The following is an 18851-nucleotide window of genomic DNA, read 5'->3' on the forward strand; positions in this document are numbered from 1 at the left end:
GTTTCAGACTTCACGAGTCAGCATATCCGTTGCCCATTGAGCGGAACCGATTGTTTGCGACATTAGTCACTCGTATCAGTGATGGGATCGCTTCCACTGTGGAGAAAAGCCATGGAAGACGAGCAGCGCTGAATTAGTAGCGCTGACAATGCTCCCGATTTGCATCTCAGCAAAATGGGTTCTCTGTCATTGAGCCAAGAACAAAAAGATCTCGGCTGATTTGACCTAAAGACAGTTGCCCCAAAAAAAAAATCACAAGATTGCTTCCAAACTGCTTATTTCACATTAAAATGCACTAGCAAGACACTTCATGAAAATTGAGTTTGGTCGTTTAATCGTATGTTTTTTTTGTGGGTGTCGATTTCATCGGTGCAGGGAGGGATTGATTTTCATTTACTTACTCACCGATACTAAGACACCGATACATGATGATGCCATTACTCATACTTGGGCGATTTGCTTGGGAGGGTTTATTTTATACATTATATATATTTTCAAACATATCAGCTGATTAATCAGACGTCTATATTTATTATCTGCCAAAAATCATCGGCATCAAATAGGCCTAAAAAAAATCCATATCCACATCCTGTATTGATGCAACTCATAGTTTTGGCGCCCATTCATTCAGTTGTTGAAAGATATCTCCTAAATTTTATGATTGAGGAAGTCCTATGAAAGCAAAAATGTCCATTTGGTAATTATAAATATAAAAAATACCAATGTTTGTTTGTGGGAAAATGTTTCTCAATAGAGTATCAAGTAAGAAAGGATTAAAAAAAAAAAAACAATGAGAAAGGACTCCCCTCAGAACCATCAACGCTTTTCCTGAAACCTGATTAGTGTACAGTCCCTCCACGCACCGCCTTGTAAAGGACAAAAACACAATAACCTCAACTCTCTCTGTCGAAATAAAAAAGTTCATAGGATGGATTGATGAGCGGTCAAGTTTGCAGACCGTCCGCGAGGAGTACAAGGGCACTGGCGCAACATATACTATGCATTCCGTCTGGAATTCGGGGGCCATAAAATTCCATCACCGAGCCGGTCAGATTGCAACCTGGATTTTGCCGGAGGCGATGAACTTTTACACCTGCCAATTTCACCGCTCGGCTATTGAAGCGGCTGCGAGACAAGTTGCGGGGAGAGAAGTCCAAGACGCTCCCCGTAATACCTGCATCTGTGTTTACCTACTCACAGCAAAAGGATAATTATGATCCAAATCTCCAACTGCCACTTCAAACTCCCCCTTTTGACATCGGCTCATTGATACACAAATCAGTGATTGAAAAGAGAGGCAGCTTCCCTTTATGAAAAAAAAATAAATATGACAGCATGCCGAGGGTATGATCCTTTTTCTCATTCATGCGTATCCAGATTAAGCAGGAGGCAATGCAACGGCTTTCAACGCGAGCTTTTGATAACCATTACTCCCACCCTCTCCTTCTCTTTTTTTACGATTTACCCGTCAAAAGACTGCAAAACATCGCCGGTAATGAGCTACTCCTCCCTTCCGCAGCTGTCATGGCGAGCGGCGCGTCCTCGCCGCCAGTATAACGGGGCTGATGTGTGGATGATAATACCATCAAGAAGATTAGTGTCTCCGCGGAGAGCGGTCTCCCCCCGTTGTTGTCTCGCACCCATCACTTGCTCTGTCGAACGCGAGTTAAAACAAAAGCCTCACCGTGGAACAGATGACTCAGATCTCGTTGGCTTTGATACAAGACTTGACTCGGGGGACACTGACAGAACCAGGTCTTGCCGCGCATCCCGCTTGGTGTTAATTTTGCAAAATGCTCAGGTCGATTGCCGAACGCAGGGACATTCTTTGTATCACGTTTGAGCAGGCTATTTTTTTTGGGGGGGTTCTTTTAGTAGCCGATTCGTTTCTTGGATTTCACTTCTTGGCAGTATTATACCCCAAAGGTTCTGCATCATTATCAGATGGCTTGCTTTTCAGAGGAGGCGTAGGGAATTGGGTTTGACGTTTCAAAGACAAAAATGCCTTTGTTAGCGTAAATCTCCATTGAGATCATAATTTAGATACGCTCGAAATAAGAACATATTTTCACACTGCTATTAGCTTTTGTTTTACCAATTGCAGTCTGAAGCTTAATTGTATTCCTTTTGTCCCAGTGCTATCGACATGTGAAAGAAAGAACCCACATTGTTTTCATTTCTTGCAAGTTTCTTACTTTTATGTGCATAACGATTTTTTTCGTTATCCTTTTTGTGCATGCATAGGTTGTTAAGACTGCATTCGAACTTTGAGTGACAACAGGAGGCATAGTCCTGCACAAAAAAAAAACGTTTTTTATTGAACCACAGTACAGAAGATTTCCGCGTATCATTAAAAGGCATGAAATGGATTTTACAAAAATGTAGGCCTTAACTCATTCTCTACCAGCTGAGTTAAAAAAAAAAAAAAGGATCTTTGACGTATTTTGCCGTCAATGGTAGTAAATGAGTTAAATGCCATTAAATAAACATTAAAATATGGGTAAAAAAAATGGGCAAAAGTCCATGTGTTCCTTCCTGTTCCAATGAATTTGCTCCTAATTTGAAAAGAAAAAAAAAAACATCCAACATGAAAAGGCAGCAAAATTAACTCAACACCAATCGGCTCAATCTTTTACACTCCTATGTTAATTAAGAGTACAAAAAAAATACGTATTGTATATCTAGAACCGGAATAAAATGTGCGATCAGTCAGTTAACCATGGAAAACGTGCGATTAATTATGATAACAAAAAAATATTCAATTCGATTTACCGCCACCCGCAGAAACCTTGACACAGTATGTCTTCAAGTTGATACTGATTGATTTTTATCTTCCAACTTTGATCAGTAATTCTTCCGCGAGATTGCCTTGTCTTCATAAATTAAGTTGGGAGCTATCATGGTTGCCACGGCAACAAAGGGCCTGGCTCGTCTCTTTATTATGGGGACCCACAAAAAGACTGTTAATATAAGGTAAATTTACAACACATTGTTGCTTTAAGTCTATTCAACTCAAAGGCTCATCAACAACTCTTCCTGCTTGCATTGTTCCTCCGCCGTGGCGCTCTTGTGATTGATTAGTCTTTTTACCCCGTCCTGTTTGTGTGGATGACAGATCCTGCTCATCCGTTAAGACCCTGGCTGCTCCCCTACCTTGCCATCCTTTATTAATGTCTCTTTCTGTGACACAGCGTCTTCCACACAGATTAGATGTAATTAACCTTTTAGAAGACAAATGCCCAACAGCCGTGAAGGCTTTCATGACGCTGCCGTCGCATTCACCTCTGTGGAGGATTCTCAATGTTCGCGTTTGATGTTGCAAACACAATTCCTCCAGTCGTGATTTCTTCCAACTCCGTAACTGACGTGTAAACCATCATGCCGTCACTCCGCTCTGTCACTCGAGCGCTCCTCGCTCACTCGTGTCTGTCTCTGCCGCTCTACCTCTGCATGAATTTTTTATACGTCCCTCACATGCCAGCTCCGAGCTGCAAGGCGGATCAACGTGGCTGAAGCATGCTCGGGACCTGCGAAGAACACACAATGATGGATAGATGAGAGACACTCCAATTTCCTGCCAGGGGATAAACGTGCCAATGGGGGTAATGGAGTAATTGCTGAAACCGATTGACCTCTAGAGGCTGAACACAGATCAAAACATAAACTCTGACCTGCCAACGTCACTTTCGCGGCTCTGGTGGCCATCTCTTTGCAGCACAATCACAGAGTCAGGGAAAGGCGATAAAGCGTCCCAACGATGCTTATTTCATGCATAATGTCGGCGTATATCACTTGCGGCCCCGATGACACGTTTCACATTTCAGCACGCGTGAGCAGAGATTGAGACGTCAGGGAGGGAATAATTTATGTTTCCAGTGACAAGAGCTAATCACGCTACTCGCATGCGACAACATGAAGGCCACACACATGCGGTGGTCATCCTTACGCACACACTGAGCACCGACCTTCAGGATGCACTTTAAAGATAAAGATAAAGATGTCCTTTATTAGTCCCACAATGGGGAAATTTGAAGTGTTACAGCAGCAAAGATATAGATCACACAGAGTCGGCGGCGTAATGTAGCCGTTAATGTATAACATTAGCAGCAGACATTCATAAAAAGCATGCAAATATACACAGTATAAACGTATCTAAGTGTAAGGAAACACTCCTAATGCCTGTCCATTATACAGAGGGGGAAACACTGTAATGATAAAAACTACTGAATGATTGAAAATACTGCAATGATAAAGATATTACACTGATAAAAGTACTGTAATGGTGAGAGTACTGAAATGACAGGAAAGTACTGCAATGATAGAAAATACTGCAATGATAAAAATACTGTAATGGTAAAAGTACTGCAATGATAAAATATACTGCAATGATAAAAGTACTATAATGGTAGAAGTACTGCAACGATGGAAAAATACTGCAATGATGAAGTATTGTAATAGTAAAAGTACCGCAATGATAGGAAATACCGTAATTATAAAAGTACTGTAATGATAAAAGTACTGTAATAGTGAACATCCTGCAGTGGTAGAAATACTACAGTGATAGAAGTATTGTAATAAGAATACTGTAATGGTAAACAAAATACATCATTGGTCGATGTTTAAGTACACCCTTGGCTGAAAGTAAAGTAGTAGTGTATATTGCATTCTAGGACTGCACAATTGCACTAATGCCCTCCTGTTTGTAGGCCTGACCCAATGTTCTTGTTAAAAAGCCTGACAGCAGTCGGCAGGAAGGAGCGGCGAAATCTCTCTTTGGTACAGCGAGGGTGTAAAAGTCTGTCACTGAAGGAGCTGTAGAGTGTTCTCAGAGTGTCATTGAATGGGTGGGCTGGTTTGTCCAGCATTGATGACAGTTTTGCCGTCATCCTTCTGCCCCCCACTGAGTCCACAGAGTCCAGGGAGCAGCCCAGGACAGAGCTGGCCCTCCTCACCAGTTTGTCCAGTCTCTTTTTGTCTCGGCCCGAGATGCCTCCTGCCCAGGAGACCACTCCATAGAAGATGACTGATGAAACCACCGAGTCATAGAAGTTCCTGAGGAGTGTTCCCCGAACGCCAAAGGACCTCAGCCTCCTGAGTAGGAAGAGTCTGCTCTGACCCTTCCTATAGAGAGCGTCTGTGTTGTCGCTCCAGTCCAGTTTATTGTTCAGATGAACACCCAGGTACTTGTAAGTTGAGACCCTCTCAACGTCTGTTCCCTGGATATTCACTGGTGCAGGTGGAGAGTGCCGACGCTTGCGGAAATCCACCACCAGCTCTTTGGATTTCCCAGCGTTGATTTGGAGGCGGTTCTGCTGACACCAGTCCACGAACCCCTGCGTAACCCCTCTGTACTCCCGATCGTCATCGTCAGTGATGAGGCCGACAATCGCAGAGTCATCAGAGAACTTCTGCAGGTGACAGGTTGTGGAATTGTATTTGTAGTCCGAGGTGTAGAGGGTGAACAGGAAGGGAGCCAGCACAGTTCCCTGCGGCGCTCCCGTGCTGCAGAGGAGCACGTCAGACACACAGTCCTGTGTTCTCACGTACTGTGGCCGGTTTGTGAGGTAGTTGTGAATCCATGTGATGAGGTGGTGGGCCACTCCCGCCTGCTCCAGCTTGTCTCCCAATAAGGCGGGCTGGATGGTGTTGAAAGCACTTGAGAAATCAAAGAACATGATCCTCACCGTGCCCCCCGCCTTCTCCAGGTGGAAGAGTGAAGTGTGGAGCAGGTAGATGATGGCATCATCCACACTGATGCCAGGCTGGTATGCAAACTGGAGTGGGTCCATTGAGGAGCTGACCAGGGGGGCGCAGATGGACGAGGACCAGTCTCTCCAGGGTCTTCATCAGATGAGACGTCAGCGCCACTGGTCTGAAGTTGTTGAGCTCCTTCGGATGGGGTGTCTTTGGAACCGGAACCAGGCAGGATGTTTTCCACAGCTGGGGGACTCTGCCCAGCTTCAAGCTCAGGTTGAACATGTGCTGGACGATTCCACACAGCTGGTCTGCGCAGGATTTGAGGAGCTGGGAGCTGATCCCATCTGGGCCTGCCGCCTTCCTCGCCTTCATCTTCCTCAGCTGGTTCTTCACCTGAGATGTTGTGAGGAACAAGGCTGAGCAGGAGGAAGTGGTGGTTGTCTGATAAGGCTGGGAACTGGAGCCTGTGGAGAGAGAGAGGGGCGAGAGAGGGGGAGAGAGGGTCTTGTTCGCAGTGGCAGGAGGGGTGGGTGGGGGCTGCGTCAGGGAAGCCTGAGCGGGGTCAGACATTTGATCAAACCTATTGAAAAATAGGTTCAACTCATTTGCCCACTGAAGCCCCCCCCCCTTCTGGGTCTTACCTGCTTGTCCGTGGCCTGAGATGGTCTTCAGGCCCCTCCAGACATCCCTGGCCTTGTTCCGCTGCAGTTGTTCTTCCATCCGCATCCTGTAGGACTTTTTCCCCTCTCGGATCCTCCTTCTCAGCTGACGCTGCACTCTCTTCAGCTCGTCCTTGTCGCCTGACACAAAAGCCCTCTTTTTCTCCTTCAGGAGAGCTTTAATGTCCGGTGTGATCCAGGGTTTGTTGTTGGAGAAACATCTTACAGTCCTGGTGGGAATGGTGTTCTCCATGCAGAAGTTAATATAGTCTGTAACTGTGTCTGTTAGACCATTAATGTCCTCACCGTGAGCTTCGCTGAATACCTCCCACACAGTTGTGTTGAAACAGTCCTTCAAGGCCTCCTCGGCTTCTCCGGACCATCGCTGAACTGTGCGTGTCACAGCTGGCTGCCTGCGGACGAGAGGTTTGTACACAGGCAGGAGAGCAACCAAGTTGTGGTCAGCTTTGCCCAGCGGGGGGAGGGGCAGTGACGTGTACGCCTCCTTGGTGTTGGCATAGAAGAGGTCCAATATTTTATTGTCTCTGGTTTGGCATGTTACATATTGTGTGAATGAAGGCAGAGAGGAGGAAGGAGAAGCATGATTGAAGTCACCAGAGATAAGGAACAAGGCATTTGGGTGCTGTGTTTGTAGCCTGCTCACAGCTGCATTCAGTACATCACAGGCTGTCTCACCGTTAGCAGAGGGAGGCACGTACGCTGCCACCGCGATCACATGACTGAACTCTCGCGGTAAATAGACCGGACGCATGCTAACAGCTATCATCTCAATGTCCCGACTGCAAAGTTGATCCTTAACAGTTATATGCCCAGGGTTACACCATCTATCATTAACAAACACAGCCAGCCCTCCCCCTTTTCTCTTACCGCTCTCCAGTGTCCTGTCCGCGCGTAGTATTTGGAAGCCGTCCAATTCCACGACGGCGTCCGGCGTTAGCTCTGTTAGCCACGACTCCGTGAACACCAGCAAGCTAGCCTCCCGGACAATCCTCTCGTGCCGGGTTAGCGCTGTTAGCTCGTCCATTTTGTTGGGGAGGGATCGAACATTCCCCATAATAACGGACGGGAGGACGGGGTGATAACGTCTCCTCCTTGCCTGGCGTTTAGCCCCCGCACGACATCCCCGTCTCTTCCTCCTCAGCTCGCGGGGAATATCGGGTCTCGCTCCGGGAGCCCACGCGGGGTTAGCACGGAGTGCTAACAGCTGATCTCTTGTGTACACGATCGATCCGTAGCTCCGAGTTTCGTCTCCGGACACGATCGCGCAAAAAACAGCCCCCAACAGTAGTAAAACCACCGCAAGTTGGATGTCCATTGCTGAGGTGAGGTAAAAATAAAATAAAAAAGGGTAAAGGGAAAAAACACACGAAAAAGGCTCAATAGTGAGCCACGCTGCTGTAAACAGGCAGCCACTCGCGCGGCGCCGGAACCGGAAGACCGCACTCGCACCGCCTTATCAGATTTAGTTCAGTTCAAACATACAAGTGCTAAAACGTATGCTCTCATCTGAACTCTGGGCTAATGTTAAATGTTAAACAATGATTGCAAGTAAGGAAAATACCTATAGTGTGTGTGCGTGTGTGTTTGTGTTTATATATATATATATATATATATATATATATATATTATTTATATATATTATTTATTTATATATATATATATATATAAATAAATAATATATATTATTTATTTATATATTTATTTATATATTTTATTTATTCATTTATATATATATTTATTTATTTATATAATTATTTATATATTATGTATTTATTTATATATTTTATGTATTTATTTATTTATTTACTTATATATTTTATTTATTCATTTATATATATTTTTTATTTATTTATATATTTATTTATATATTTTATTTTTTTATTTACTTATATATTTATTTGTTTATCTATCTATCTATCTATCTATCTATCTAATCTATCTAGTGAACGGGTCCCAATGTGAGCAAGCACCATGGATTTTTTTGTTGACACACTATTTTTATAATGTCATATAAGGTCAAATTCATAAGAATATATTTACGGGCAGAGTCCATTACACTTTGAGAGGTATTAAGGTGTGATTCCTTGATGAGAAGCTTATGTGAGCATTAAAAACACAGAAAAGAATGTGCAACTTTTGTATCTATATGCCCTTTCGTGCTCCCAAGTAGCCACTCCATCAGTCCACGTCGGCCACCCCCTCCTTTGAAGCATCTCATTTCACACCATGGAGCTGAAAGACGGAGTGCCCTTGTTGGGCAATTATATTCAGTTTGGTGGAAGGGGATCATAAAACTTAAAGGATTCTCATATCTGGGGATTGGCTTTGGCTTTGGCCGTGAGTCACACTGCTGTGTTTCATGTTGTATCAGGCCTGCAAGACCCCTTGCCCTTCCTTGTCTCCTGTATATTGCTCCATCTTGCAAAATAAATAGGCCAGCAAAGCAAATAGCCTTAAATCAGCATCCTTAGCGAGAGCATGTGCTGCTTAGCTTATTTACAGGTTCACTCCCTGGACAGCCGGTCAGGGTGATAATATTGAACTTTATGGCAACATTAAGCCTCCTTGCCCGCCCTGCTGGCCATAACCTCCTCTTATTGTCCGCCTGAACTTTCTTGTTGTGCCACCTTCCTTGTTAGCCACCCAGCAGAGCATAGCAAAGAAAATTTGCCCTCCCCGTCGATAACGGAGAATCGATAACTGTTCAAATTATCTTTCAGCCGCAATTATGTTTCACCACTGCGGCCCTAATCACACCCTGCCGCTATGCCTAACACACGTTCCTTTAAAAACACCCCGTGGTCAAACATCACTGTATCCTATGATGACCTCTTCTGCAGCTAATGCGCTTCTAATTCGTTCCCTGGCTTCCTTCCTCCGCACTCGCTGACATGCTTCCAACTAAGTGCACCACGCCGGCAAATGCACACAAAGGGTGATGGCTGAGCAATGACTATGGATTACTTCATTAGCCCTTTTCTCTAACAGGCTACGAGTACACAGACTCCCGTTAACAAGCGGAACGGAGAAGCCCCCATCCCGATAGATTATTGCTCATGCATGTTGCAGCAATTGTACCTTTTGTAGGTTTGACATTATACTCCTCCTCTGCATGCATGCACATTTATCCATCAAGTAGTATTGCGAGTGAATAAATAGTGATGGAGCGCCTTCGTTTTATTTTAGATTACGTTCGATTTGATCAAATAAATAAATAAATAAAATGCATGTGCAATGAATGAATTGCTTCATTTGCCTTTTCACGAGGATAGCGTCGTTCAAATTCTGCATACCCTGATGAGCAAAAAGAGGGGGATAAGAAGTCATCCATGACAAAACAAGAGAAGCCTTCGAGGAGGAGAGTTGAGGGATTGCCCGCCGTCTGCCTTTAACAAGAGTCCCGACATCTCTCCCCACCCGTACAAGGATTGCCTCAGTTGCCCTAACCAGCTGTTTTGCCACTCAACGAGCGAATGGCTGATTAGCATGCAGGACGGTCGCCTCACGAACCGCACCGGGCAATATCAACACCGACATATTGTTGACCACCTGTAGGGAACAACACCTATCAAGGCTGAAATTGAGGAAGTCAACACCTAAAAATGAGAACTTGCAGAAGCCTTTTGGATTCGAGGTGAAATGTTTATCAACAAATACGAATAGTCCAGTTGCCTTGATTTCGACCTTTGCAGATTGCAATAAGACTTCTTCTAAGAGATGGCCGAGTCGTCTAAGGCGCCGCGTTCCGGTCCCAGTCTCCCCAGGAGGCCTGGGTTCGAACCTCGAATTTCCCCATTGTGGGACTAATAAAGGGAATCTTATCTTATCTTATCTTCTTCATTCCTGCAAAAAAAAAAAAAGAAATCTCCCTATACAATCGCAAGCCAGCGTAAACCCGCAAACAAAAAGGCTGACTTTTAGTAAAGTATCCTCAACTGACTCCCGCCACGCTTATCAATTTGATCTGTATTTGTCGTGAATTGACACTAGTGTGCCGCTTTCCTTTCCTATCTTCGTTGCAAAGGTTTTATTGCCTCATGTTTTGCAAAAATGGCATCACTAAATATCTGCAAAAAAACGTAAAGGGAAGTTTTAGGTGGTTTCGCACTGTTTCAAAAAAATGGCAAAAAAATTGAAAATGTTGCTTTGTCTGTTTAGGGTTAGTCGTCATTGCTGTTATCAGCTCAAGTGGACTGTCCAATGAGGCTTTGCAAACCTCATTTTGATGCTGAAACTGTTTATAATAATGCGACATTAGGATTCAACAGTGACACAACGGGCAAGGATGACTTATTTGTGCGTCATTATTTTGGAGCATGAACAACATATTGCAGCTACAAAATGTTCAGTCAGGGTTGTATTGTACCGTCAGCGGCCATTTTTTTTTTTCTCAGCTGTGCTATGAAATCCAATCTTGGCAAATGTGTCTTAAAAGGCCTTGTGTGACAATTGAGAGGAGGTAGATATAAAAAGAGGATTTCTGCTGAAGGGGGATCAGGCAAGTCACTGTAGACGTTTTGGACTGCGCCACACGTTATGAAAGCTGTGTCTGTATTAAAGTGTAAATATTAGCTCTACCTTGGAGACCTTGGTTTGATTAAAATAAGGGTGTGTGTGTGTGTAAAAAAAAAAAGGAAAAAAAAAAAAATATATATATATATATATAAAAAAATTTAAATATAAATATATAAATTTATAAATAAATAAATAAAAATATCTATCGATCTATATATATATATATATATATAAATAAATAAATATTTGCTAGTAGCTTTTGATGTCAAATTTTGATGTCAATCACACTCCCAGTGGCTTGTGAGTTCTTTTAACATTCTCCCATCCACGACTATACGTGTGTCCTCTCCATCCAACGTCTCATTTCGGAAACTACTCCCCAAGCAGTTTGCTTTACTTTTATGAAGCTTTTTATTGCCTTGCAAAAATCACTGCAAATGACATTTTCCGCATTTGGTCATCAATCTCAACTGGTAGTAGGAGGAATTGAAGTCTGGATCCATCACGTGTTTTTTTTTTTCTTTCTTTTTCCCCATCGGTCACCGAAAGCAATCTTTGACCCGTTCGCCCTTTGTGATGTCTTCCTTGATGCTTTATCTCCGAGGCGATCACAATAAAAGCGGGCTACCCGTGTTAAGCGCCATCGCCTGCAAAGTGGTTCATTCTCTCCGGGCGACTGGCGCTCGGGCAAATAAAGCCGCAGCTTTATTGCTTTACAATGTGACAGCGGCATGTGCGCATCATGGCTTTGTTGCAGTGATTTGATATACTGTATCCGCTATTTGCTAGCAAGCAAGGTCACTTTGGCATCAACTCAGCGCTATGGCGCAGCTAATGCTAATGACTTCCTGTTAAAGGTTGCCTTATTCCGGATGCAACCTTCCTGTAATGTGTTGCAACGTGATGCGAGGCCGAGGGAAAGCACCGGAAATACAAAATGCATCTTCTCGGCCTGCGCGCCAACTCTAAGGCTGAATCCATTCGGACGAGTGCCATTGCATATTTCCATTAGTTTGCCCGAGGGAAACTAATTAAACTGTGGTCAAACCAGTTTGTTGTCACAACCCTGAATCTCGCCTTGGATCAATATTCATGTTTGGACAGATGACATTGGGTCTTTGTCAACAGCTGTTGTGATTAACATTCACTGCCATTGATGGATATAGACGTCAAAAAGTAAATTGATTCTACCTTTGATGGCATTGAATGAGTTAAATTACTTTTTCATCACCTTTTACATACTTTTTCTCTGAAGACAAGCCTGCCCTTTACCATTTATTTATTTTTTTTGGGGCAGGCACTTGAGATGAAATGATTTTGTGGCATCATCTATTGTGTGCTTGAAAATTTGAACTCTCTTGCTCAAGTTGAGAATCAATGAAATGGCTTAACTATTTACTCTCAATTTTCAACGAGTTCAACCTTCACGTCCTTAAATGGTCCTCAGTTGTGTGTTTCATGTATACGTATTGAACGCATGAGATGAATGTTTATCCCTTTGCACACATCTCAAATATGAGAGCAACGTGCGATGAGAGGAATTCAAGACGTAAATATGCTAATTGTCCTGCAACGGGAAACTCTTCATGAATACTACTTCGCCTTCTGAGGAATCAAATTCAGAAAATGAAAATTGATAAACGAGGCCCATTGTGTATTGTTAAAACACGAATGAAAAAATAAATAAATCGGCAGCGATAAAGTATCTGCTTTACCCTTGCTCGTTTTGACTGAAAATATGAATTTTTAAAATTCAAACGTGGTTTGGTGCTCGGTACTTGCAAGTGTACCATAGGGTCCAATCATTCATTGCTTGATACATTAAACACACTTATCATATTAACTCAGCTTATTAAACATAATTTGTGGCGTTGCCCTTGATAGTTAATTCACAAATCAGCCTCGTTATTTCAATCATTCAGCATCGGCAATAAACCTGTCAGGAGACCAGGGCCAGTTTTTCTTCTTTTTTTTTTTTTCAATTTTATTTTATTTATTTATTTATTTATTTTGCAAGCAGCCACACTTTTCGTCATTCATTTCCATTAGGAAGCGCCGCAATTTCATGTGCCGTCATTATTGGCTGTCCATGCCGGCAAAAAGTTGTCTCGTCAATTTCTTCGCTGAGTAAGTCAGAATCCGCGAGTCGTGTTGGGCATAGGAAGAAGCTTTCCTGATGCTCATAATTTAAACATAAATGGATCAAGGTTGCAGCATAACGCTCATGATAATGCACTTTATGATAATGCACACTTCATTTTTTTTTTTTTTTCAACGCTGACTCATTGCTTGCAGCTTCTAACTACTTCGAAGCATCTCACATTCTTCCATTCCTTGGCCTTCCACACTAGCCAATACTTTGCTTTTAAGAAAGCTAAAATAATTCCCCCACCCGCCCCCCCCTGCATTGTTGAAATGTAGAAAGAAAGGAAATGGTGCCCAATAAGCTCAGCTCTCTTCAAAGTCTTATTCATGATTCATCGTGGACCTGCTGTGTCGCTGCATTTTAGATTTTGTTCCACAGTGATTACATTTAATTATTGATATTGAAGACGCATTTTTTGGGAAAAAAAAAACATTTGCCAATTTATTTATTTTTTCTTCTGCTCCACAATGAATCATCGTGCGTCATCTACTTGCCAATTAAAGTTTCCGTTTGCAGATTTTCTGATGTGTTTAATGCTTTTCTAAATTCCCTACTGAGTTTAGTTAATTTAATTAAAAAACATCCTGCACACGTGCATAGTTTACATTTACATTATGGAAAGAATTTAGCAGGATGGCGTAAGAAAAAAAGATTGTTGAAAACATTTACTGCTACTATTAGCTGAAATTTATTATAATTTTTTTTTAACACGATTTTAATGTCCACATCAAGTTTGTTGAAACAAATCATTTTCCTCATTAAACGCGATGATTAGTCCAAAAATGCCCACCCCGGTCATTGTCGTCTCAAACAGAAAGCTTAAATATTTTGTTGTTTGCATGTAATTTCTCTGCTTTAAAAAAAATAAAAAAAAGCAATAGACCAGACTTTCCACAATTGACTATACACCCACATAATTTTTGTCTGTGTATGACACTGAGGATCCGACACTAATTAGACCACTTTATGAGTTTCTGAAGCTAATCAGACTGCTCCTCTAATGAGTTGGGTCTTATCCAAAAAAAAAAAAAAAAAAAAGACTGCCATCATTGGAGGGTATGACTTGTGTGTATGCGCAAGGGAGTGTGTCTATTGAAATAAATACTAACTAAATATTGGGAATTATTGCTGCAACCTGGTCAAAATCATGTGCAAAAGTAATCATGGAAATGCTTGAATCATTATTTTCAAGGCAGTCGCTTTACTTTTACAAATCAGAATACAAAAAGAAATTAAAGCTTCAAACGCAGCATTGAGACCCAATCCAAGATTGGTCGAGCTGCACTGAAAAGGGGCCGATCCCCACCGGATGGATTTCGACTAATATTATATAACCGTCAGTGCTCTCGTCCAAATGGCAACTCAGCAAACTTGTCCTAAAATGAGCTCAGAATCTATTGTAGATATTTTCCCATTTGCCACGAGTATGGAAAACGTCCCAGCCATCTGCTCTGCTGAAATATTTAGTCATGCTCTATTGCTGCATCCATCTCTTGAGCTCCGTTACCACGTACAAAGAGGCTTGTGTGGTGGTGGTGGTGCAGACAAGCAAAAAAAAAAAAAAAAAGGCACTGTCACGTCCACATCTGTGCACAACAATATACACACGCCGGTATGCATGAGAAATACGAATCAGCTAAAATGAATACATTTTCGTTCAATTCCCGCAGAAAAAATGCTTCAAAGTGTTTGCATGACATCACTTCATATTCCAAGCCATGCTTGCGTGAAATAAAATAAATGTCTTGGCACATAGAACAAAACATGCTATGATTCGAGTCAGTCGGGCTCCATAAAATATGAAGCAACCCGCTTAAATGTCATGTTTTGTTACATGCACATAAATGTGTCATGAGAAACCCGCAGGCCGTGCGATATGACATGACCTATTCCGACGCACTACGTGCACCTGCTGTCTAGTCGTCTTCTCCGATGGATGCGCGCACGGGCATTTTGTGTGCGTTGGTATGCAAATCATAAAACGAACTCAATTCAACTTTGCATTAGTAAAAGTAGTGCATAGCTGCCGGCGTCAATATTAATAGGGGTGAAAGTGCTGAATGCTGACACAACTAATTACCTCCCGGTTTGTCTCGAGGTGGGCTGGAAATTTGGGGTCAAGTTAGGAGTTTCGGGGCGAATATTTCATAAGGGAACTTTGCATATAAATCATAAAAAAGTAATACATCGCAATATGTGTTTATCGAAATGCATGCTTCGCGGATGGTTCTTTTGTTGCTTCGCCTCCACTTGACCCACTCGGAATGTCCTTCGTAGTCTTTTCGGGGGAATGTTCAAGTGCGGCTTTCCAGTAAATGTCACCACCGACTCATCTTTGCTCACGCTCTCATTTTAATACTTCCATCGCGTGTCTCTCAGGGTAGGAATCTATTCCGAGCGGGCGCCAAACATGCTGCCAATTCTACAATCAAGCTAGCCGTTAAATGGTCAAGTGGCCAGCTCTGCAACTTTCTAATATGGCTGTCGACTTTTGGAGTTGACTTCTTCTTTGCCGTGGATTTGCACCAGGAGTTGATGTGCATGCCGGCGATGAGCGGCAAGACGGCTCGAGAGACATATTACTTCCTGGATTAGGTTTGTTTTCCAATCAGCTTCTGGCCTTATAGCGCATTGATTAAAACCTAATAACCTCATAAGATGTTGTCGTTCACCTTTCTTTTCCCCTGCCATCACTCCTGCTCACTTTCGTCCCCAAAGAGAAATGACTGTTTTTGCTCACACTATTATTAAAGCGATGCCATTAAAATGCGTCATTGTGATCTTAAATTAGCGACGTTCATAATCAATCATAAAAAAAAAAAAATTAAAAAATTTGTCTTGATCGTGAAAATAAACCGCCTCGCATCTATCCGAGGGCGGAATGGTCGTGTGAAGCCCACGATAGGAATGAAGAGGAAAATTTGGCAAGTTGACGTTGGCGTTCATTGGTGCGACATTTGGCTGACAAAGCTATGCATTTATGTAAGGGCAAACAACTTGCTCCAAATTTAATCATTGATGTCTGCTGCAATTTTCATGTGGGGGAACCCGTGTGGCACCAGGCGCTCTGCTGCAGCAATTTGTTTGCCATTGTTCAGCTTCACACGAGCTCTTAGTCAGTGCTCACCTCATTGCCTCTTTGTTTTCCAGGTATTGTTGTTGTGACGACACTTTCCACTGATGCGTTTATTCTTGCGGTATTCCAAACAATCTGTCTGCTGGAAGGCGGTGCGATAAATATCATCTGCATCATTAAAATCATCATTGAGTATTTCTAATATCAGCACCAAAAGTTAGCATCCAGTAAAAACCAAACACAAGTGGTCGATGAACGCATCCCTGGGGAATCCCTCAGGACTTAACTACTCTTTCAGCTTCATAAAAAACCATCACCCCGTCGTAGCTCATCACATAATCTGTAGTTTTTTTTGTTTTTTTTTTAAGCAGGGCAATGTGTCCAAATGTTGGGTGTGAGGAGAGAAAGAGACAGATTGGCACGCAGGAAAATGAGCTTAATTATCCTGTTGGCTGTACTTTACAGCTGATGGACCGCTATTGGTTTTATTGCCTGTAATCATGAGTTATGCTCGCAGTTTTCAAATGTTCTTCCTTTTGGTTGCAGTTGGCTCCACCATTCTCATTTTGAGTATTTCTCACATTTTGACTCCATGTTGGGTTTCCTCTCAAATGAATACACTTTAAGAATAGAAAATGTGCCTCTTGTGCATGCTTTGCCTTAATGTTGGAGTTTGCTGGTCATTCCCTTTCGATTTTGGTCGATGGTCATTTGAGATGTTTTGTCACCTGAAGCAGCTCATGCTTCTTGTTGTTCTTCTGCGGAGTGAAGAGTGGTCCTGCCAATTTGTAGAATCGGGCGTGACACTGAGACTGAAACTCTACAGAGGTCGGGACAATAAGCGAGGTGAGCGTCGAATTCACGTGATTGATACCAAGCGTGATTGCTTGGAATCAATCAGCCTCAGTTGATAAGTCAAGGCCAAAGTGCCTTTGTAAATTATGACGGCAATGCATTGAAGACTTTGTGACGTCTGTCATGGATTAAGTACAAGGTTACGTTAACAAATGATGCTCATCTTGTGTTCGTCCCGTTTTCTATGCCTTTTCATCAGATATCCTCCTTTGCAATTGATATCAAAGCCCTTTCAGCTCTTGTTCATTTGCTAAACCGTCCAACTCGCTGCATTCAGACACTACTCTTCCCTAAAGTGAAAATGCACTCACATCTTCACCTTCTGCTTTTGCACATTTGCACATTATACTTATATATTATATATATATATATATATATATATATATATATATATATATATATATATATATATATATATATATATATATATATATATATATATACATATACTGACTGAGATGGTCTAAACCAGCAGTGTTCTCGTAAGGAGCATGAAATGACAATAAAGCCGCTCTCCTAAAAGAGCTATTAAGTCACCGACTGATCAAGCATCCCTTTTATCAAAATGAAATTAAAAGAGCTAGAAGGGCATAATTAAACAGCATCGTTACAAACCTTTGGTGGTGGGGGGGGGGTGGGAGGAAAAAAAATGTCAGCCATGTTCCAGCGTATTTTGCCCTAGATCATTAAGTATTACTACAGAAGTGAGTTGACCAAGAGGACGAGAGCGCCGGCAAGGGCAGAGTAGTTGCCAACCTTCATACTTTTCCAAGATTTTTTGATTGCCGGATTCTATTTGTCGATTTAACCCTCGCTGCAGTCCTGAAACTTTTCTCCAAAATGTATTTTTTTTCCCTATGATGCATCATTCTTAAAACCAAGATGGTGTCCACGGGCACTGACATTGGCTATGCAACGTACATATATACTGATGGATGTTGGATGTCTGAATTTTTGGACCTGAATAACCACTGCATGATTTTGCCTTTTTGACGTTGGGAAGGTGGTACGATTGGACTTGCCACGTGGAATGTATCCGAGGCAATTAATACGCCCATTAGTGGGACTGCGACATTCATTTTCGGACTGGAGTCAAAAGTAGTGATGGAAACGTGTTGATTTACTCAATTACCATTCCATCGTGAGATTACAATGGTTAAATTCACTTATGGCGCTATTGCAAACACGTTTTGATTACTTAACCTGACTCCTTTCTCTCTTCAACACCCACCCAGCATATCAGCCCCCCTCCCCCACCTCCTCCCCTCTCGTACCTCCATCTTATTATGCAAAGGCCAAGCTGTAGAATTAGCAAGGTAATAGATGTGATCCGCTTGCTAACCTCATCCAGTAGCCATGCCTGGAATACCAACAAGGGTCTTTAACTCAAGTGAGCAGCATACTGCCGTGCATCATCGCGAACCGTGCGCGTGCGTGTGCCAGCAAACATCTGTTGCGTTTTGGAGCGAAATTGGCACACGGGAATGGGACATATCAAACTATTAAACACACACAAATTGAACTGTTCACTCACAAATGCAAGCTCAGTCAAGTGAAAATAAGCCGAGGAACAAAACGCTTACAGAGAACAGTTTATGAAGCATGAATGAGCCAAAAATGTGTGATGAGCCAGTCTGTCCAATTTTGAAAAATTCCTGCCAGCATTCTCTCCTCTCAAACAATTCCACTCGACGATGGAGAAGTGTTTATTTTTTTTATATATATTTTTTTGTGGCCATAATTATAAATGAGACAGTGACAGGCTTGATAATGTGCTGCTTGTCGTTTGTTCAAAAACTAGCATCTACATATCAAATCCGATCCATCATGTCGTCGCAAACATGAGTTTCAGCGTCTGACTGACGGAATGTTGAATTTTTGC

General features: G+C 42.4%; 1 protein-coding gene across 2 annotated transcripts; it reads right to left on the minus strand.

Moving 5' to 3' along the window:
* Positions 1-5647: 5647 nt before the first annotated feature.
* Positions 5648-7710, minus strand: LOC148321573 (uncharacterized). 2 transcript variants are annotated; one of them, XM_088319173.1, is made up of 2 exons: positions 6339-7710; positions 5648-6161 (listed from the first exon to the last, which is right to left on the minus strand). In XM_088319173.1, the coding sequence occupies exons 1-2, from the start codon at positions 7690-7692 to the stop codon at positions 5743-5745; spliced, it is 1773 nt and encodes a 590-aa protein (XP_088175299.1). In that variant the 5' UTR covers positions 7693-7710; the 3' UTR covers positions 5648-5742. The 2 variants fall into 2 exon arrangements, with proteins under 2 accessions (XP_088175299.1, XP_088175298.1); XM_088319172.1 differs by having other exon boundaries at positions 5648-6249.
* Between the last annotated feature and the right edge of the window lie 11141 nt (positions 7711-18851).

Source organism: Idiotropiscis lumnitzeri, chromosome 16 (assembly GCF_059441095.1).
Source record: "Idiotropiscis lumnitzeri isolate Australia: NSW breed Sydney's pygmy pipehorse chromosome 16, RoL_Ilum_1.0, whole genome shotgun sequence".
NCBI lineage: Eukaryota > Metazoa > Chordata > Actinopteri > Syngnathiformes > Syngnathidae > Idiotropiscis > Idiotropiscis lumnitzeri.